The sequence below is a fragment of the Lygodium microphyllum genome, chromosome 2 (assembly GCF_053477565.2).
Source record: "Lygodium microphyllum isolate KBCC chromosome 2, Lygodium_microphyllum_v1.1.10, whole genome shotgun sequence".
In the NCBI taxonomy this organism is placed as follows: Eukaryota; Viridiplantae; Streptophyta; class Polypodiopsida; order Schizaeales; family Lygodiaceae; genus Lygodium; species Lygodium microphyllum.
In genome coordinates this window covers 178,913,083-178,936,859 of record NC_141136.1, presented here as the reverse complement: position 1 = coordinate 178,936,859, position 23,777 = coordinate 178,913,083, and the positions used below count along the sequence as shown (strand labels likewise).

The 23,777-nt window shown below is 37.3% G+C and overlaps 1 protein-coding gene across 6 annotated transcripts in view; it reads right to left on the bottom strand.

Annotated features, from left to right (window-relative positions):
- Positions 1-12,764: 12,764 nt before the first annotated feature.
- The window catches only part of LOC148040660 (uncharacterized), a 34,874-nt gene continuing 23,861 nt past the window's right edge, over positions 12,765-23,777 (bottom strand). For 2 of the 6 annotated variants that reach the window (XM_087660619.1, XM_087660635.1), the window contains exons 13-18: positions 15,749-15,841; positions 15,567-15,668; positions 15,375-15,455; positions 15,205-15,296; positions 14,822-14,932; positions 12,801-14,737 (exon numbers count right to left, since the gene is read on the bottom strand). In XM_087660619.1, the coding sequence (XP_087516745.1) occupies positions 14,566-14,737; positions 14,822-14,932; positions 15,205-15,296; positions 15,375-15,455; positions 15,567-15,668; positions 15,749-15,841 (651 nt within the window). In that variant the 3' untranslated portion in view covers positions 12,801-14,565. Of the gene's footprint in view, positions 14,738-14,821; positions 14,933-15,011; positions 15,028-15,204; positions 15,297-15,374; positions 15,456-15,566; positions 15,669-15,748; positions 15,842-23,777 lie in introns of all 6 variants that reach the window. The other 4 variants (XR_015687526.1, XM_087660627.1, XM_087660642.1 and 1 more) reach the window with 4 other exon arrangements.

Here is a 23,777-nt window from a genome sequence, read left to right as displayed (position 1 = left end):
TGAAGATATGCTTAGGGCATATTGCTGTCGCGAACCCAAAAAGTGGATTCAATACTTACCGCTGGTCAAGTTTGCCTACAATGCTTCTTACCAACAAAGTATTCAGATGACCCCTTTCCAAGCATTGTATGGGCATGATTTTCATACCCCTTTGAACTTCTCATATCCAACTTTGAGGGTAGAAGCCTCAAGGAAAATGCTGGAAGACATGGATGATTAAATCAAATCAATAAGACAAGACATTCAATTTGCCAAATGTTTATTGGGCTGCTAAAGTAGTGGTTATTGCAGCTTGTGTGTTGAACCAAACACCTACAGCTGGGATTCATGATTTGACTCCGTATGAGAAATTGTATGGGCACAAGCCAGGCATTAGTCACCTAAAAGTATTTGGTTGCAGTGCCTACGTACATGTGCCTGATGAAAAGAGTAAGAAGTTAGACCTAAAGGCTATCAAAAGTGTTTTTCTTAGTTATGCATAGAAGAGAAAGGCTTATAAATGCTATGATCCATCCACTCGAAAAACCCTGATCACAACAGGGATGTAGTTTTTGATGAGTTGGACTCATGGTATGGTAATCCGAATGCAATGGTCTTTGATGGACCAGCCAACCCTACTTATGCTGAAAATTATCCTTCAGCTAGTACATCTATGAGTGGCCCCCGACAGGTGATGGTTCATCTACTGTTAGTCCTTGGACAAGTCCTTGGACAAGACGACTACGCAGTCATACTACTGCATCCACTAACACGCATATGTTAGTGAGGGGGAGATTAGATAAAGGCAAAGAAAATATGTTTGATAATGTGACTGGTCCACTTACATCTGGATATGAGTCACCTAGCAGTGATAGTCTTGATAGTGAATTGGGCATACCATCAGTTATGACACCTAGTGCGAGGCAAAACAGGTATGTGCCACCTCATGAGAGGCAAGCCCAGAGTGCACCGCAATTGAGGAGGTATGAAAAGGTCAGAAAACCAATTGATAGGCTGACATACAGTGGGTATTCGGCTAGACAATATGCATATATGACTAAAGTGTCAAGCTATAAAGAGGCTACAAAGTTCAATGAGGCAGTTACAAATGAGAATTGGTGTGCCGCCATGGATGAGGAATACGCAACAGTGGCTGAAAATGAGACATGGGAATTGGTTTGTTTGCCTGAAGGCAAAGTACCCATTGGCTGCAAATGGGTTTATAAAGTGAAATGCAAGTTAGATGGTTCATTGGAAAGGTATAAAGCCCGACTAGTTGCAAAGGGATGTGCACAACAGTATGGCCTAGATTATGAGGAGACTTTTAGCCCGGTTGCCAAGATGGAAACAGTGAGAATAGTTATTGCATTAGCGGCTTCTAAGGGCTAGAAATTATGGTAGATGGATGTCAAAAATGCATTCTTGAATGGTGACTTGCTTGAAGAGGTGTATATGGAGCAACCTAAGGGTTATGTACACCCTGACTATCCAACCTTTGTGTGTAAGCTGAAAAAGGCCTTGTATGGGCTGAAACAAGCACCGAGAGCATGGAATGCTCGCATAAGCACTTATTTGCAATAGCTTGGTTTTCAAATAGGTCATGCAGATCATAGCCTATTTACAAAGAATACAGAGCATGGTTATGTTTTTCTGGTGGTTTATGTTGATGATTTGATCATCACTAGAGATGATGATCATGGGATTACTGAAATTGAAGCAATGTTACAAGTTGAATTCAAAGTCAAGGATCTTGGTGAGTTGTACTTTCTCAGGATTGAGGTTGTGTCTACACCTCAAGGTATATGGGTATTACAAAAACAATATGCTCATGATATGTTGTTGAAATATGGTATGATGGAGTGTAAAGCCATGGAAACATCATTGGATCAGAGTGTCAAACTTGTAGTTGATGTTGGGACTGGGATCGAAAATGTCACTATGTACAAACAGATGGTGGTGGGTAGCTTGATTAACTTTACTATTACCCATCCTAACTTGAGTTATGCAGTGGGGCTGATTAGCCAGTTTATGCTTAAACCTCGTAAGCCACACTTAGATGCAGTCAGGAGGATTATGCAGTATGTGAAGGGTACTACTGATTATGGGTTGTTTTATGAGCATGGAAAATCATTCGAATTGACAAGTTATACGGATGTTGATCAAGCTGGTTGTCTCTATGACAGGAGGTCAATCAGTGGTTATGCTTTCAGTTTGGGTAGTAGTATGATCAGCTGGAGTAGTAAGAAGCAGCCGACCATTGCTTTATCTAGTACAGAGGCAAAATATAGGGGTGCAGCCTTAGTGGCATGCAAAGCAGTTTGGCTTGTGAAACTGCTACACAACTTGGGTATACAGTTAGACAGGAAGGTTATATTGCATTGTGACAATATTAGTAGTGTGATGTTGGCTAGCAACCCCATCTATCATACTAGATCCAAACACATAGAAGTTCATTACCATTTTATCACAAAGATGGTACTTGCTGGAAAGATTGATCTACTCCATGTGAAGATAGAAGACCAAGTAGCAAATATCTTTACCAAATCACTTGGTAAAGAGAAGTTTGTGCATTTCAGGGAGCTACTTGGAGTACAACAGTTAGCTTGAGCTTGAGGGGGAGTGTGGAGAATCAAGCTCGTGATCAGTATCACTAACATGACCATCTAGACATCTATTGTCTTAGCTGTCTCTCTACATGTGTGGTGTAATAACTGAGTCGGTCAGACTCAACCACAATTAGTGGTACGGTCAGTTCGTGACCTAGTGTGTTTATCAGTTATGTGTGATTAGACTTTAGTAAGCATTATGGAAGAATGAGAAGAAGAGAACAAGATAGTTCACTACTGTCTATTACAGCTCCATGTCTTTGTCTCTCTCCCTCTGAATCTCGAACACAATATGCATATATCTCTTGTAATGCTCAAGTACATCAATATCCCTTCACTATTTCCTAATGCTTCTTGCCAAGATTTGACATGTACATTCACTACTCCTATTACAAAAGCAATGTCCAAGTAAGTGAAAATCATAGTATACATGCAATAGCCCACATAGGGTGAATATGAAACCTTGGCCGTTTTAGCCCTCTCCTCATCACATTTGGGATAATCATCAGCATTATGTTTCATATATCGAGGCAATGTAGTAATCACCTTCCCCCATCCATATTGAAACACTGCAATACTTTGCCAACATAATCGTTTTGGGGCAAATAAAGTAATCTCTTTATTCTATCCTTGATACATACAAAAATGTGATTTGCATGTCCTAAATCCTTCATTTCAAAGGTTTCCATTAACCTTTTCTTCAGGGCATCTATCTCATACTTGTTTTTTCTAGCTATCAACATACCATCTAGATAAAGAATCAACGATATCAAGCTATCATCTTTAGCCTTTCTAGTACACAAGCAATGGTCTATCTCACTTCTCTAATAGCCATGAGACTTGATAAAGGTATCAAACTTAGTGTATCATTCCCTTGGGGCCTAATTTAATCTATAAGGACTCTTTTTTTTGCTTGTAGACAAGCTTTTCTTTGCCATGTTCCATAAAACCCTTTGGTTACTGCATATAGATCTCACCATGAAGGTCACCATGCAAAAATGTTGTCTTGACATCCAACTATACCATGTCATCCTTAGCTACCAAAACTAGCATAGCGAAAAGAGTAGTCAATTTCACCGCATGTAAAAATACCTCATCAAAGCCTACGCCTTTTTCTTACTTAAATTCTTTGGCTACGAGTGTTACCTTGTACTTTAGTTTAGCATCGCCTCCAATCTCCAACTTATATATCCACTTGGATGGCAAAGCATTTTTTCCCTTTGGCAAAGAAACTTGCTTCCAAGTCTAATTCCTCACATAATGGAATTTGTTTCAAATTGCATAGCTAGCTCCCACTTAAGTTTATGATCATGAGTCACAGTCCCTTTATAACAAGATGGCTTCCCACCATTTTTCAACATCACATAGTTAATTCTAAGCTAAAATCTCTCAAGGGGACAAGAGATACGAGTAGATCCATGTAGCACAATGGGCTAACATGGAGTGTGAATTTCAGCCTCCACTCTTTCTTATTGAGGCACCATAGGGCTCTTAACCTACAACTCAATAGATCTTATTGTCTCCTACTCACTAGTAGAAGCGTCACTTGTACCCTCTTTCTACACATGGTGCACTAGTACTTGCCCTACATCACAAAAGAATAGCCAATACTCTATCTTAGAAAATAATATTTCTTGTTTCCACTCCCTTAAAGATTGCTTATGCATCTTCTTCTCATTAAAGATTGTGTCATTACTACAAACAATCTTTTTACCTTTTAGATCCCAAAGGTGATAACCCATCTTACCACTCTGTCCATAGCCCAAAAAGATATGTATAATGGATTTTGGCTCTAATTTGTTGCACCTTTCCTTTCGTACATATACATTAAGATTCACATCCAAATACTCTTAAGTGATCACAAGAGGGCTTCTTGCCTAACCATGCCTCTTCAGAAATGCCATCATCCAAAGTAGCATTAGGAAACCGTGTATAGCAATCTCCATAGTCTCAACCCAAAAGCCTTAAGGCTACCATTAGATAACATAATCAACATCCTTTCATTTATCATCATATTCATATACTTTGCAATACCAAGTGTAGCGAATCCCCTTTTTATCCCACGTGCTTCACAAAAAAATTTGAACTCATAAGAGACATATTCTCCACATCATCAGTTCTACACACTTAAGTCTCTTACAAATCTAGTTTTTTGCAAGTGCCAAAATTTCTTGAAAACAAGACAAAGTCTCATCTTTCCTACCCATACTAAAATCCCACACTTTCCTAGTTGCATCATAAAAAATGTGATGAAATAGGATGCCCCATATAGACTTTGTAGGCATAGGCTCAGATATGTCACTGTACACTAAGTTAAGTGGCTCATTCCCTTTATTATTTAAGTTTTCTTATGGAATAATGTGAATGTTTTCCATAGATGAAATTCTTACAAATAAAAATATCAAAAAGATCAAGGCAAGTAACCCAAATAAGATAACATCTCCATTCCTTTTTTGGATATACGTCCCAATCAGCAAGGCCACAAAGATACATTTGGCTACTTAGTTTGCAATTATGTGATTTTTTATCAAAGATACATGAAGTGGATACAATGTGCCACACTTGGCTCCTTTAATAACAAATGATCTCTTGTGGACTTTCCATGACTGACTCCCAAAAGAAATAGAGTATCCCAAGTCATCTAGTTGATGAGTAAACATAAAAGCTCTTAGTAAGCTTGGGCACATAGCATACATTCCAAAGAGTAAAAGCACCTATTCTGAAAGGAAAATTGCACACAACCTATAGAACTATGTCGCATGTGTAGTCATTACAAGGATGGACTAATCCACACCTATTACTATCACATGAATAGCACCACTCCTATAAAAAGTCACACGAAAAAATACACTAGAATCAAGTATCCAAACTTAAGCTATTTGTCAATCTGCTACAACTAGCATGTATCCAAGAATATTACAAGTAAAGAGCACTTACATCATCATCATCCAAAATCCCTACATTCATTTTCTTAATCTTCACATTTCCTTTATGTTTACCACAATGGAAGCATTTAATGCCTTTTTTGGACCTCAATTTGTTGTGACATTGCCTACAATCATGATTCTTGCCTTTATACTATTGTTTATCTCTTTCTTCCTAAGTTGCCAATGCCTAATTATTTTCGCATTGGACCATGGTTTCCTACATATTTCTTTACTCGTTAAAATGCCCACAACATCATTGAACTTCAACTCACCATCTGAAAGCCAAATTATTAATGGCTATCCTAAACATATCCCATGATGCAAGTAAGGAGCACAACCAAAAGATTGCCTTAACCCCATTAAACTTCAACTCACCATCTGAAGCCAAATTATTAATGGCTATCCTAAACATATCCCATGATGCAAGTAAGGAGCACAACCAAAAGATTGCCCTAACCCCATCTTCAAACTTCAACTTTTGGGCCTACATCAAACTAAATATGATTTAGAATTCATCAAGGTGGGAAGCAATAGTAGTAACCTCCTTTATCTGTCACTCAACCTTTTTATGAGATGTTTATTAAAGGCTCTCATAAGTGTCATATAGCTTCTTCCATAAGTCATGTGCAGTCATTTCATTCACAACTATAAAATACATAGATTCTACCTCGTGTAGCCTAATAGTGGATTTAGCCAATGCACCAAGCTCTAACCAATTCTCTTCAAACATGTCTCTGCAAGTTTTGCATATGTGTCTGGGCCTCAATTGCTTCTTCTAAATAAGGATATCTTGGATTTTCTCATTTCAAAAATTGAAGCTAGTATCATCAAACTTTATGATGTTATACAATTTCCTATCAAATTCAAATGATGAAGCCATTTGTCCAAAATACGAACTAATTTTCAAGTAACAACAACCAAAAAATCAACAGACTACACAAAACTAGCAATATTTTTGTTGGCTCAACATGGTTAGAACTGAGATAAGATACATGATGAATCACTACTTAGCAATAATGCATACATTCCTATCCAAACACCATGAAAATAACTCTATGGAGTCAAAATATTATATTAGTGGATCAATACTTTCTCACAAAGATAGGAGCATAACAGTATCCAATGGTTTAGAAGTACCTCACTATGCATATCTCCTTGAAACTACTACAATATATCAAAGAACCATGTTCTTGCTCATTCATAAGAAAATATACATAGAAGTATGATAGTATATGCAATCGAAGAATTGTTATAATATATACATCAAAGTGCCTACTCATATAACACTTGTTGCATATAATAGCAGCCAATACTAAACTCCAAAACTCTTAGATCTATAATCTGCAACATGTGTCAAACAACATGTAACCTAAAACTATGTGTTTCTAACTATCTGTTACTGTGGTAACCAATGCCTAATAACTTATAGATAGTGTCTCTACAATGAACATTGTAAGTCTTGACCTATTTTGCAGGTTCTGAGTACAAGCTATGTAAAATTGCAGAAAAAGATGAAAGATCTTGTGCAAGTTTTAAATATAAAAAACAGAGCCCAAAACCACTCTAAATTGAAACACAAAGCAAACTAATCCCTTGCGATCTTACTCTAAGAATTTTTCAACCTCTTTGTGTATGATGAATCTAGTCCAAAAATAGAGATTATGAAGATTTTTGTTGGCCCCAATGCTGGCTAGAGATTCTTACTTACTCTAATACCAATTTGATTGAGTTGCAAGGAGAATGCAGATTGCATAGAGAGAGAGAGAGAGGGAGGGAGGGCGGAAGAGGGAGAGAGAAGACACTATGTTTGTGGTACCTCCAATGGGTCTATTGTGTGTAGTACCTTATTGCCTTACCACTCAAAGAACGAAGAATGACTATACATGTATAGTTAGGGTTAGTGAGTAAGATAAACAATTGGCCACATTGGCCTTTTCATCAATAAACCATGGGTTTTATGAATAATGTCTCATGATCATGATGTTGGAGCCTCTTATGCCTTCCTTTGACGTTGATGGTTTCTCTAATAACCTTGTGCTCTAATACCGATGCTATCCACTTTACTCTACAATAGACAATTAATCACCATAAATTGAAAGAACACTTGAGAGCAAGAGAGATATAAAGACAAGTGTGCACATCAAGAGAATGGATACAACCTTTCCCCATGCATGGGTACAACATTCCCCCATGCATGAATACAACCTCCCCCATGCATGAGTGAGCACCTCCCTCATGCATGTATTTATGGGTTTCTTTTTCTTAGCTTTTTATACTTAAATATCATGAAAATGATCATTTTGGCACTCAAAAGTCGTGAAAATTCTATTTTTGGTATTTTTATTTTCCTCCCATGAATGATTTGCTATTGTCCAATAATTTTTCTCTAATTTTACCAAAGCCAAAATTATAAATTTTGACTTACAAAAATAATTAACTTACACTATCATCATAATATAAAGGTTACAACAATAACAAATAATCATGCACAAGTACACAAATAAGTATGCTCAATAATAGTGCTCAAAAGAATAAACTGTACCTATAAAAAGTGGTCCAATGGTAAATATAAAACTATTGATCATGTATTACTTTGGATACTAATAATTTGCACATTGCTAACACAAAATGCATTAGTTTCCTACCATCTATGTACATAACACAGTCACTAGTATTATAGACATGCATATAAGCAATAGATTATTGTTATTTGGCAAGTATAAGATAATAATAAACATCTTATTTTCATAGTAATAAAATAAATATCATAACATTGTTTAGAGGTTAAAAAGCAATTGTCCTCAGTGGATTAGTAGCAAACAACACGGCTCATCAATCACATGCTAGTGTTGTCTTATGCATTGAATCTATACTAAATTGATTAGGATAATCAAAAGGAAAAATATGCTACCTCATGTTATGAATCTACATCTTCACTATGAAAATAAGGCACCCATGGATCTTTCAAACATTGCCTCATGATCATGATGTTGGGGGCTCTTATGTATGTGTATGATACCTTCCTTAGATATAAACCTTGTCCAATGACCTTGCATTCTAATGCCAATGCTATCTCCTTCACACTATAGAATAAGCAATTGATCACCATAAATTGAAAGAACATTTGAAAGCAAAGAGAGAAATAGAGATAAGAGTGGAAGATAAAGAGGATGGGTGCAATCTCCCCTCATGCATGAGTGAACATCTCCCTTGTGTGTATATCCTTGTGCTTCTTAGCTTTTTATGCTCAAAAATCACCAAAATAATTATTTTTGGGATTTTGACTTTCCTTGCATGAATGGCTTGCTTTTGTCTAACAGTTCTTAATGAATGACTTGCTTTTGTCTAGAAATTCCTATCTATTTTTACTAAATCATAAATCATAAATCTAGCCTTAAAGATCATTATCTTTCAATAAGGCCATCATACAAAGGTTACAACAATAATAAATAATCTCGCTTGCAACTTAGATAAATTTGTGCATAGTAGCCCAAATTAATGAATTCCACGTATCAAAGGTGCTCCACTAGTAGATATAAAAATGATTATTCTTGGATTACTCCAATGCTAATCATTTGCCCACTAAAAATACAAAACATATTAATTCCATGCCATCTGCTGCCTAACACAATGTGACTAGGGTTACACATGTACACATGCAAGAAGTCACTATTATTATGTGCCAAATACAAAATAATCATGAAAATCAACCAAATAAATAACTGATATATTATTGGCATACTATTACACTAAATATCATAACATAAATAAGGATAGATTTTACCACTCATATAGAAATAAGGTATTGTAAATACTTCCAAATGAACCATGGATAAGAAATTAACAAAAGAAAGTGAATTTTGTATGTTCAAAAATTATGGTAGCATAAACTATTTAGAAACCTATAGATAATCAAGGGAGTGTGAAAAATGAGAGATGTAATCCCAATGGTAAAACCAAATAAGTTTTGTTAGTTTCCAAGAAACCATTTCCGATCTTTCTCAAATGGGTGTTGAACAATTATATTAGGGTGACCCTTCAACATTTCCTTTGTGAAGTAGAGTAAGAACTCCCATCTACAATTTTTTGTTGATTACTAGAGAACACTTCAAAGGACATGAGGGGGAAGCTCTCACACAATCTCTCCTAAAGGTGTCACATCAGCAAGGCTGCCAACTTTCACCCCAATAAATTAATTGTTTATTTTCTCCCTAACATAATTTTTTAACATCTCAAAAAGTTCCTAACCATTTTATATGTTGAAACTATCATTTTGCAATCTGTATTTTGAACTTATGCCTCCAAACACAAAGTTCTCTCTTGCAAGTTTATCAATCAACTCTTCTTATCTATATCTCGCATACAAACAACTAGAAAGGGATTGGGTGGTGTTGGTTGAGTTTTGGCCTACTTCTAGGGGGCACCTCACACATCTCTCCTTAAAGTGTCACATTAGCAAGGCATGCAAAAATTGACCCTTAAAAATAAAATTCTCTCTTCCTCCTAAACACATTTTTTTTTAAATCACGAAAAGTATCATTTTACATGTTGAAATTGTCCTTTTGCACCCTTAGATGTATGAGGCAAGATGGATCTTAAGATCTTAGGACAAGCTAGGTGATGTATGACAACAAAAAAGTCCATGCTTGGACAACATTTTCTTGCCATGTGCAATATCCCAAGTACATCAAAATAGAGCATGCAAGGCTTCTCCACTTTTTTGTTAAAGCCCATATTATCCTAAATAATGTGATGCCATTTTTGCAACTTGCAAGAGATTCTCACCATATAATCCTATGAAATCAAGGAGACCATAACTCATATAATATTCCACGAAAATGCCAACGAGATTATGATTCATTCCCATGGTTATAAGGCAAGATTCTATAGATGAAGCACAATCAAATAAGTCTCCCATATCACAAGTTTTTGAAGGTGGTGAGATAATGGAATAGAAAGACCACACTCTTGCTTGTTCAATTAAACAAAGTCTCTATAAACATAACAATGCCAATGTTGTGGCTAAGCAACCCTTCATACACATGGCACTATAAAAAAGGAGTGGCTTTCACAAACATGGGAGCTAGGTTGCATGTTTCAAGATATTCGAAACATTTGGAAGAAGACTAGTTAAGGCAACATCTAAATCCACTATTAGGAAAACATCATCATGTTGGTATGCATGGCATTTAATTTCACAAATGCCTTTAGATGATAACCAATAATCCATGTTGTGAAATGTACTAATATTAAGACAATGTATTAGATTTCTCAAAATCCTACTACATTTCCTATGTATGTTGAAGACAACACATCATAGCTAGCAAGCTAGATAGCATGACGAGGATAAGATATCATTGTATGTTGCATTTTGTATTGATATAATTAATGTTATCCTTCCAACTGACACTAGCTTACCCATGAGTCTAGACAAATTGTCAAGGATATGGTGAGAGGGACACCCTTCTACAATCAAAAGACACATGTAGAGCACAACAAGATGATGTTCTAGAGAAGAAGGTATGCAACACATTTGTCCCATGCAACAAAAGTAGTCACAAACTAAAATAGAATTATACTAATAAACTAAGAGGGAGAGGAGGTCATTAAGAAGACTATACTCAATAAGTATGGTATACATCAATAAGCATTTCTCAAGTTGTACCAAATCGAGTCAATCCTAAACCAAGACCGTAAGATTCTTTGAAAGATAGTCAATCATGTATTTTGGGCAATTAGGACAAGCCCACATAATCATGCCAAGAGTTTTGGCTAAACACCTAACAAATAAAAGTGCAATGAGATTATAATAATGAGTGGATCTCCAATGGTAGCACCATGTTTTTTGTCTACATGTAAGCATCCGTATGGTAAGCCTAGAATACAAAGAATGTGATTTTTCAACTCCACATGCACACACATGGATTGTAGATAGCATCAATCCCTAAAAATGTATGCTCTACATGTACTAGGGAGATAATCCCTAAAAAATGTATCTCCTACAAGTGCTAGAGGGGCATCATGAATGCATATGGAAGTGGACATGCTAACACATGCTACATGTCAAGACCAAGGGAGAGCAATAGTATTGAACATGAGAAACTAGGAGAGTAACCTAATGTTAAGCGCTCTCAAGACAACCACCTCTACTACCACCACACCATCCATAAGGAAAATGTATATATTTGACATGTAAGCCTTCTTTCTTATAGCTTTGCTTTGGAAAAGTATGAATCCCACATGCCTCCTTGCAAATAAGTATTTTTGGGCAAGTGTACCCTATTTTTAAAAATACTCTCTTAAAGCCTATGTATCACCTTACAAAGAACCATTTCTAAACAATTTACCCTTCTTGCAAATTTATCAAGTGCATGCACCTCCATGTACAATGTTCTTGCCTTTTTTTTTAAAGGTTTGGACATTGTTATTTTGGATGCGATATATATTTGGCAAAATGTTTGCCTGTAAATTATTGGTGCCCCAATGACCATATAGATGCATGTGAAATTCTTCAAAATGCTCAACTAATGTATGATAATTTGACAAAAAAACTCACCTACCTTTGACAAGGATTTGGAGAAACATTGAAAAACATCACCTAACTTGGAGAAGATTTGAAAGAAACCTTGAAAATGCTCAACTAAACTTGAAAAGCTACCCCCTTTACATGATCTCCCTCCCAAGATATGCTCATCTTTACAAGCAAACTTGGTTAGAAAGCGTGTCTTCTATGTAAATGTGTATTATATCAAGCCCACAAGCTACATTGCAAGGCAATTAACCAACAAAATGTAGATCATTTTATGAAACTATTGATGATTAGGATGTGTGCCCATCTACTCAATTACTCTCATCGCTTAACATTAAATGTAAACCTCTCCCAAGAATGCACAAAGAGCCTTTTTAAGTTAATTGCTCTCTACACACTTGTGATTTTTGTAATTTAGTCTACGCAAGACTTCTTGTGAAATCAAATACAATATAAATTCAATTGTCATCAAAATTGCACATTACAGTGCATTGGAGTCATGTGTGACTTACTGAAATGTCACTAAAAATATAGGCTAGATAAATCTCTATCAAAAAAACAATGGCATTACAATTTTAAAGGAAACGTTGAAAAACAAAGGTAAAAGCAAACATCAATACAACGGCATTGATGCAACACTCTATCCCACTAAGAAGATTATTTACAATTGAGTAAACTCAAAGCTGAGGCTCAAGTTGCACTCAATGACAATGAGCATACAAACGAGTATGGCAAAGATAAAAGACAACCTCTTGATGATAAGATACAAGAATGAAGGTTATTTCTGTTTACCACCTCAATATGAACAATACGGTGTGTGTTTGGGTGTGTTGCGAAAGGATGAGAAGCCATGCAAAGTTCTTGAAGGTGATAAATGTTGATACAAGGTGAACACGAGGGATCAATGTTGAAAACTAAATAGAGTGATGGCAAGCCAAGTGCATGATCACATTGTAGAAGAAACCACTTGAGATCCTTTCGTGACAATTCTTTTAAAAATTATTCAAAATGATTGCCAAATTACATCTAACTTACCAAGTGGACACCTCAACAGTTCTCCATCCATTGCGCAACTATCCATTAAGAAAAATCCAAATTTATTAAAACTACTCACTTGAATAAACTTCCTTTGGCTACACATTAGGACATCTTTGCATTTCTTTATCAAACCTCACCACATGACAAAATTACTTGGTCGCCCAACGTACACGCACAAAAGGTGGGGGATTGCCCCAAAATATATACAGAACTGAACATAGTTGTGCATGAGAGCACTTGGAAAAAACAAAACAGAAGTCCCTTCCTCGATGAATAGGAGTCTTCATTACAGTCCAATTATAAAATAGAGTTTGAACCTCTTCTCCATAGAAAGCAGCATGTCATGTTAAAATAGGCTGTACATATAGCATAATCGACCCTTGCTAGTAACTTAACGGTCACACCATTGGCATTAATTACCCAATCGGACAGTCAACCATATAAATGACCCATGTTATGTTCTTTTCACCACTCCAAAGATTTCCCTTGATTAACACGGACTGTTAGCTTATTCATGATCCAGCAATTTAGTTAATTAACAATAAAACAAAAATGTATGAATGAATTATCACTTTAAGATAACCATCAATATACTGACCTACACGACTTATCTAGTATCCATGACTTTCAGAATCTTATCAACCGCTCATGGGTATGGCAAACCTCACTGGAGTGTTGATTTGATTTAATACTTACCCGCTTTGATGGCTTCAAAAATAATTGTATAACAATTATGTGCAGGAAAATTCAGTATGTTCTTCAAGTTAATACCCTAAGAAAGTCCTTGCTACATACAAGTAAGACTCCACTGAATGTACTAGTTGATGATAGCACTATTTCCACAACATTCTAAATCACTAATTTGCTCCACAAAACTAACACCAATAGCCACTGTTCACCACCATAAGTATATATAGAGCCCCAATTGCAAAGCAAATCAAATCTATACAAGTAACAGCTTGCTTCTTCCAAGCTTATAAAAATAATGAAGGGGAAGCTAAAATAGTTTCTGTAGATATGCTCCATTCTATAACTGTTCTATGGCCATTCTGATGTCAGAAGGCTTGCCCCTTAAATTGAGTTTCGATACTTGTGGATTGATACTTCGCAGCATGCATGCTTGACCTCAAGTTACAGCTGTTTACCCTGTACGCTTGCTCTAATGGCTAATACATTCTATCCTGCACAACTACTGGCTCCTGATGAACACAAAGAAGTGAGTTTTCTTGGGGGTGCATGGGGTTTTATGGCTTGTGTGCAGATGAAGACAATTTGTTAGAAATCTTTGCAGTTAACAGCATGCAGTTGTTTGGCCACACTAACCTGAGCTATCTATCTAGTACAACTCTTAAGAGAACCCATGCAAAGTCCAATATTTGTAATTTTCCAGTGTATTCTATCCCTCCTGGGTTCTAAGGTTCAAGATAGTTCGTCCCTGTAGAAATTCAGAGCACGACTGCAAAATGGAGTCAAACTTCAACATTGATTATGGCCAATTGAACCATCTAAGTATGGGGAAAGGCAGGAAGAGCTTCGTCAAAAGCATGTCATTGGTGGTACCTTCGTCGCTTTTTCCCATCAGGTGTTCCATGTACTTGCGTTGTAATCCCATAAGTCTTCCTCTGGAAATTTTCAAACGCCTCTGAAATTGCTTCAACCTACACACACACAGTTCTGGTCACACCTGGCAGCCCATTCATCACATCCTATCACAAACATATGGTACAAAACCGACAAACTACCAGCTCTGGCTTTTTTGAGTACACTCGTACAATTCTATCTTCAAAACAGTCAGGTAGTAGATGACTGACACGCTCTTTTGGTATGCTGAATTTTTCATTGCTTTCATAATCCTGTCGAGAGGATAACTATTAGATCAGCTGTGACTACTGACAAAATGCAAAAACTCCTAAGCTTCTGGCGGGGGCTAACCTGGAAAAAATGCACCCTTTGGTTTTGCCAATGTTGGTCCAGGAAAGCACAATCAACCCATAAAATTTTGAGATATTAGAATGAGTGTGAATTTGAATATAATACAAAAGAGCAACGCATGCAATAGGTATACCATTCAGGCAAATCAATTAAAGCAGATAGAAAAGAGAAAGCAAAGTTCAAGATAAAACACCTTTTGACAGGATCCTCTTTTCCACGTGTCAAGTCAATCTTTACATTGCTGACTACAATGTCATCACTGCAAATATTTACTCCAGAAGTCACCTGCAACCCTATATCAATCTCCAACTCCACGTCATATGAATGAATATCCACTTTGGATAAGTGAAGGTATGCCTCTACCTGTGAGCATGCAATTTGCTCAGGCGTTACATCTCTGAAATGTTCCAGCTGCTCCTTCGGGACAGCATATTCATTGCAATACTGTAAAAAGCAAGAGAAGAGACTGGTAAGCTTGCTGTAGCACTGGACAGCTACTTTCTCCTGCTTTCTCAGTCAAGTCATCTTCTTCCATGGTTCTGTTGAGTCCCCTACCCTGTAGAGGTCTCTCCGTCGCATACGCAAAACAAGTTTTTGAGCCTCTCTCAATTCTGGGTCATCAGAAGTCTCAATAGTCTTCAAGACACCATCATCTAGCTACACGTGGAAAAAATTTGACAGCATTGTAAAGCTCTTAGAATTGGGTCCAAGAAAAATGCTTACAGAGAGAAAAGTACCTTCCAAAATGATTCCGGTGAATCGACTAGCTCAGAAAACTTCAGATAGTTATTTGCAAGTAAGAAGCAATCAACAAGCATGAACTCCAATGCCTGGTACAATATCATATTTAATCTCCATCCTCCCTCCAGGAAACTTCAGATAACTATTCATAAGCGAGAAGCCCTTGGAAAGCAGAAGTTCCATCTCAAATCACATGATGTTACACAAACCCCCCCACCCCCCGCGGCAAAAAAACACAGAGACAAACCAAAGAAAAAAGGAAAAAACATATTTAACCTCCCTTCCTCCATCCAATTCAGGAAACTACAGAAATGTATACATGAAGTAAGAAACACTTGAAATGCCCAGGATACCAATAACATTACCAACAACTGCCTCAACAGAACCTCTTCATTTCATTCCTTTCCACCCCCCTCTCTTCTATCTTTGCTCATAAATACAGACCCCCCCCCCCCAAAAAAAAAAACAAAAAAGAAAAACGGAAAGCAATTCATATATTAGCATATTACTTTAGTTTACTTGGAACAGAGATGCACTATCTTTCCAATAAGCTGTACTGGGTAATGAGTTCTGAATGACTTTTATTACTCAAAAGGAAGCAACAAAATGCAAAAGATAAGGCCTAGTGATATATGGAAGAAAGATTGCATTGAAGGGATCGAATTTGTGTAAACCCATGATGAGACTTAAGGATTTTATAGACAAAGAATCGAAAGATCCAACTAAGTGCCAGTATGATGCATGGACTATCGTTCTGGAACTGAGGGGTGAATGGCATTTCTGAAAAAGGATTTGCGCAACCACATCACAATCAAGGTATGGATTAATGGATTTAGTAAATTGAAGTAAAGAGTCTGTATGAGCCTTGGTTGCAACTTAAGAAGGAATCGACTTTGTACTAACTATTGACGTAAGTGTGTGTGTGATTTCTCTCTGTTCAAAAAGCTTGGGTTGGCCAAGTCACTCTACAGGCTGTCCATATGCAAATGCCTTGGCCACTATCCATATGATATTGGACATAATTTGGAGTAACAAATTGGTTATTGCCAATGGGGTTGTAGCCCAAGTGGTTTGAGTGTGTGGGTGTGTACGCGGGTGCATGAGTTCAAACCTTGGACACATCCTTGAGGCAACTTTCAATGTTCAAGTCTTCTGAAATACACACAAGCTTGCACACGCATGCACACGTGCATATATACACATATGGCTTATTTGTTGTCTTGTGCATGTTGTGTGCATCTTCCCATTGTTTTGTCTGTGTCAATCTGGTATCAAAATTTTCTTTTTTAATCAAGCTGCTGCATAATTTTTTATTGCCTGAGCTGGCTAGCAACATTACTACCTGTGTATTCTCCATAAGCATCATGGTAACCACCAAATATGTTTCACTGGCCCTCAAACACAAAGCACCTGAAATGTTTCTCTGAAAGGTGTAATGCCCTGAGTAAAAAGGCTGACTGAACTATGATTTTTAAATTAAAATTTGTTATTTTGTATGAGAGTTTCATTGGCCCTCAAACACAAAGCACCTGAACCGTTTCTCTGAAATGTGAAATGCCTGAGTGAAAAGGCTGACTGGAATATGATTTTTAAATGAAAAATTTTATTCATCTTGCTTGTATTAGAATTTTTGCACACATTGATAATATAGAATACTATCCTTATTGATCTTGTATACCCAAAAAAAATGCATCATTTATTGGCATGTGTAAACGCCCCGAACAACGTAGTATGCTTAACAATTATGATATTCTCTTGTTTTCAAGATTTAATATAAAAGAGAATGAACACTTAAAGCTGAAAATGAAAATTACTTACAAAATTACAGCCATGAAAACGTAAAAGTAATGGAGACAAGATTGAGGGTTTGAAGATGGGCAAAACCCCCCCGAAGGAATGTATTTCTGCTCAACCCAAGTCCCTTAGGGAAGAGCTCAGTTACAATCAACCTGAGAGTGAGGAGAAGTAATTATCACTCTCACAAGATCATGCAAAGATGTACAAACACACATGCATTATCTATTATGCAATGATAAGAACTGATTTCTTTACAGTATGAGAGAAGAAAGAGAGGAAATCAGCCTTTCTTCATCGTTGATCAGCAGTACATGGATAGGGCTTGCTTCTTGTTGCTAAAATGGAAAAAAGAGCTCGAGAAGGAGGTGCTGTAATGAATTTACAGGCTTGCTGTCCTGTAAAACAGCAGTGATAGAAGAGGGAATATGGAGGAAGTTGATAATGGAGAAGTGGGGGATGATGATGGGGATGGATGGGGCCAGTTTCTGGCTATCTGTGGGTGCTGTACATGAGTTTAAAACAAAGAAAAATAATGCTGAATGAAGAAAAACGAGCTCTTATTTATAGGAGAGGGAAGAGCTAGTACAAAAGGGGAAAGTGGAGTAGCACAAGACAAGTGTCCAGCCACATGTCATGAGATGTGACAAGTGGTGGGACACTTGGAAACTCGTGTGACAAGTGTCTTGACACTTGTCTCTTCTCTATGGCCTTCCTTTTTGGGCTGAATACTGTCAAGAATAGAAACAACCAAATTTAGTAAGCACTGTCAGAGTACAGAATTTACTATTTTTAGAATGACATCCCTATTTTTTAGGACTAGCATTTTTAGGTTAATTCGAGGCTCCTAAAATTTAGGGACCCTCCCAATATGGGTATCCTATGAAAGCTTTTTCCGTGTACATCGCAAAAACGGTATCAGAATCTTCATGTGACTTTCCTATGCAAAGAAATCTGCATTTCAAGCTTTCAGCCCACACATGCACATTGTACAAGCATTTCATGATCATGCCATCTTGTTGATTGTAACTATCTGTTCCGGCGGATCTAGCCCACACTTCAAGGCATCAATCCTTTCTATGTGCGAGTCTAAACCTGATATTAAATATTAATTTTCAATCTTTAAATACTAAAAATTAATCTAAAAATTATTTCAGTGCCCTAAAAAATAATCTGACTAGCCAATATTTAAATCGGCTAAGCAACTCATTCCCGAGTGTCTCTGCGCCATCTTTGACCATCAAATTGACATTAGGTACCATTAAATGCCACTTCTCTGGTGTCACCAACTAACGCTTATGGCCAAATGAATGACCTAAGCCAACAACTGACACCAAATACCACTAAGTACCTATGCAACATAACTTATAGCAACTTTTGTCTTCGACATCCCATGATTTCCTCAGGTCCCGAGCTCGAAAATTTACTCTTAATCCCAGTTACACCTCACATGTACAACATTTACTTACCATGTGATTAAAAATTAATCCACATGTTAAGTGAGGTTTCAAAAATACATATCCTCATGACAACAGAAACAATAAATGACTGATTTTCTTCAACTCTTCTCACAAAGAAAGTCTGAATTTTCTCTCCTTAGTATTCTCTCTCATCTCCCAACATTTCTACAGCCTTGCTCCAGAGATTACAGCATTGAGATCACTAGAGGCTAAGAAATTTCAAATTTCTTTGTTGTAAACTCTAATTTGTAATAGAAATTAGGGTTTAGCAACAGTCTCGAGAAGTGTGCCAAAAATTGGAAGCTCCAAGACTTGGATTCAATAGGGCTGAAGCTGTTTTCGGTCAAATTTAGGTGGAGAGACTAGCTAATCAATGAGTTTGGGGCATTTTCCATCTCCATCAAAGCGAGTGAAGGCCAATTGGCTGCCCAAATCAAGAGGCAAATCAGATTGAAGACTTGCTAGTCATTTTGGACGGCAAGGGAAGTTGGAATACTGAAAGGGATTGGGAGAATCCCATTGTACATCAACTTTTTCTTCAATTAAGTTAAATAAATACCGAAAGGGATGCCAGTTTTGAGACCAATAGGGTGTCCATTGTCCAAGATTGTAAATTAGTTTGCATTTCTCAATTTTATAATAAATGTTACTGCTGGAAACTAAGGTGTAATTAGGGAATTACCACCCATCCACAAAAGGAAGGCCGGTTTCATGGTTTCCATCACCGGGATTACCCCTCAATCCCTTGATTTGGTAGGCCCAAGGCACCTAATTTCAAGCCAAAGCTTTATGCTAGTGCTGATTTTACTCTCAGCTGAGAAATTACAACAATATGTCTTCATACAGTGAGATAGACTCAAGCAATGATGATGCCTCTCAATATGAACATTCCCATGGGAACGAAGGAAATGCAATGTCTGACCTTGGACAAGGCTCAAGGACAACAAGCTGAAAATGTTGTTGTTGGGCAAGATGCACAGCCTTCAAGGCATAAGGAGGCTGATGACCAGCAAAGTGAAGAGGAATTTGATGACCAGTTCAAGAATCAAATGAGGACAATAGCAGATCTCTTTGCTGAATTAGCAAAGGATCCTCAATTTATCTGATTTTTGAATGCTTCAAAGAAGGACAGCAAAGGTTGAGAAAAGCGGCAAATCTGAAAAACAGCTTGAAAAGTGGCCAAAACAGCAAAGGCTTGAAAACATTGGCACAACATAGGGAATTGACGGCTGCAAATAAATGTTTTATTTGTGAAAAGGAGGGTGACATTGCAAGGGACTATCCCAATAGGCAACAAGCTAGAAAATCAAAAAATCAAGGAGATTCTAAAGGAAAGAAGCCCAAAACATCAATGGGATTGGTGCCCAATGTTGTTAGCGATCAGCCCAATGGTGATGCTACTGAGTTGGTGATGCTACTGAGTTGTGCAGAGCATGGGACAAAATCAGGAATCAGCATGCATTAACTTTCTTTGATAATGGTATACGGGCCAACTTCATCTCTCTTGACATGGCCACCCGTCTAGGCATCAGAGAGGATGAGATGGGACCCATGGGGAAAGTTGAAATGGCATGTAAAGGCCATGCAAAGCCCGTCACACTATCATTGGAAAGCTTCAATTGCATATACAAGGATATATGGACAACGAAGAGTTCTTCATTGCTCTACTTGAGGGTTGTGATGTATTGCTTGGTAGTATCACCGTATGTATGCAGTGATTGATACTCATGCTATTCAGCATAAGAGAAAGATACTCACACTTGATGTAAAGTTGAAAGGTAAATTTGTCCCTGTTGTATCTGCAACTGTCATTTCTAAAGTAATGAAAAATCATATTTCAGCGTACTTGGTTTTTACTAAGAATAAAGATGATAGTGAGAATGTTGGAAATGCGTCTAAGTTAGAGAAGGATTGCATGTCATTAATGAAAATGTAAGCTAATTTCTTCTCTCAGTCACTTCTAGGGCAGCTACCGCCTAAAAGGTCAAAAAATCATGGCATAGATCATATCCTTGGAAGTAGCCCACCTAATAAGCCATCCTATAGAGTCAGTGCAGCCCAACAGGAGAAGATTATGAATCAAGTAAATGAGCTGTTAGAAAAAGGGATGATTCAATCCAGCTCATCTTTTTTTCTCCAGTACTTTTGGTGCAGAAAAAGAATGGTTCATGACATACGTGCATTGACTATCGTGCTCTGAACAAGATCACAATAAAGAATCGCTTTTCCATTTCTCAGATCGATGATGTTATGGATAGATTGCAAGGGGCAACCATATTTATCCATATAGATTTGAAGAGTGGGTATCATCAAGTATGCATTAGACCGGAAGATGTACCTAAGAAAGCTTTTAGGACATCTTTTGGATTGTATGAGTTTCTTGTTATGCCTTTTGGACGTACGAATGCTCCTGCCACCTTTAATCGGATGACAAATCGTTTCTTCAAGCCACATAGAGGAATAATGGACACTTTCTTTGATGACATCATTGTCTATTCAAAGAACGAGGCAAAGCATAGAAAACACATTGACATTATGTTCAATGAACTGCGTGAGCGTAGACTGGTTATCAATGACAAGAAAAGTGAATTCTTCTTGCATGAAATCCACTTTTCGGGCATATTGTATCAGCTGATGATATTCGCATGGACCCTGCAAATATTGAGGCAATACAATCATGGCCACCTTTAAGCAATGTACATGAGATCCGCAGCTTCTTGGGTTTATGTTCTTACTACATTAAGTATGTACACGGGTTTCCTGAAATTGCATCTCCATTGCATGCCTTGCAAAAAAAGAATGTGTCATTTAGATGAACAATAATGGAAATTTCAGCATTTAAAAAGTTGAAGGAAAATATGACTTCAGATCCTGTGCTTGTATTGCCCAATCTAAGGAAGTCATTCATAGTTCAATGTGATGCATGTGGTAACAACATTGGGGCTGTTCTTATGCAGAACGACCGAGTTATGACTTATGAGAGCCGAATTCTCCACGGTGCAAAAAAGAATTGCAGGTCTATAAGAAAGAGCTTTTGGCTGTAATTCATGCATTGTCTACGTGAAAACATTATTTGTAGAGCGCTGATTTTACAGCGCAGACAGACCATCAAACTTTGAGGTACTTTTTTATCCAAACAAAGTTGTCAAAGAAGCATATGAGATGGGCAAATTTTCTATCTATGTTTCATTTTCAAATTGTACATATTGATGGTTAAAAGAATATTGTGGCTAATGCACTATCACATAAGCCACAAATTTCAACCGTCAGCATGGTTTATCACATTGAGTTCGATGCCATGAAAGAGCAATATGTTGCTGATTCGGACTTTGCTAATGTTTATGATCAACTTTGCAATGGCCAAAGGCATGAACACTTTGTGCTTAGAGATGGATTTCTGATGATGCATGGACGACTATGTGTCACAAAGCAGTTAAGACCTAGAGTTATCATTGAAAGTCATGCTCCTCCGTATGCAAGACACAAAGGTATTGATGCCACGGTCAAGGCAGTGGAGCATTTCTTTTATTGGCCAACTTTGAGACATGATGTAGAACAATTTGTTAAGACATGCAGTGTATGTCAGAAGGTAAAGCATGATAGGCAAAAGATGTAGGTTTGTTGCAGCCCTTGCCTATTCCATATAGGCCTTGGCAAAGCATTGCAATGGACTTTATTTTTTATCTTCCTAAGGCACCTACAGGGAATGATGGGATATGAACTATCATTTGCAAGTTTAGCAAACAAGCCTACTTCATTCTGATGAGTAAGAAAATAAAGACTGATTATATGACACGATTGTTTTTACAGCACATCTTTAAGTATCGTGGTATGTCAGAGTCGATCATTAGTGATCAAGACCCCCAAATGACCAGTATATTTTGGAAGGGATTGTTTGAGAATATGGGTACCACACTGAAATTCTCATCTTCCTTCCATCCCCAGATAGATGGTTAGTCTGAGAAAGCAAATTCCACAGTGTTAGATCTTTTGAGGTGCTATGTTTCATACCACAAGACACAGTGGGAGCAGTATTTGCCCTTGGTTGAGTTTGCTTACAACAACACAGTGCATAGTTCCACGGGCAAAGCTCCATTTGAAATAGTTGAGGGTGGCAATAAGGTACCACCTATTCTGCAAACTAAGGATAAGATCTTTGAGACTGATCGTGATATGAAAAACTTGGATGTAGCCTATACAAAGATAAAATATCCACTTCAGAGATCGCAAGAAAAGAAAAGAGGACAGTGATCACCACAAACGTGCTTTTCATTTTGCAAAGGGTGATTATGAGCCACTCTCCTAAGCATTTCCATTGTTCAAGCCTTGTATCTCAACTCTCTTGAAGCAATATATATTGTCATCTAGCATTCAACACGATCTGAGTCCATATACTCTAAGCATTTGTGTTCTATCTATGTTTCATCCTACGTGCAGTGTCTTTCGTGTCCACATTCTGCCGCATATCCTGTGAAGTGGTATCAGAGAAGAACCAAGTCAAACACTAATAGAAAAGAAAGCTAGGTTGTTAGTGACTAAAAAAGACTATCCTTATTTGCATTTAGACTATATAGCTATTGGCATAATTCCCTTGCTCCATAGAGGACTCAATGTTTCTTGCATGGCTGCAATACTGGACACCAAACATTTAGAATTGATGGATATGATAGTAGGAGTAGCAATATCACCTCTTTCAAATGGCCCTATATTTTTTGAACTTAGACCAAATTATGTCATAGCCATGGATGACCCCTATCTACCAGAGGTTCTT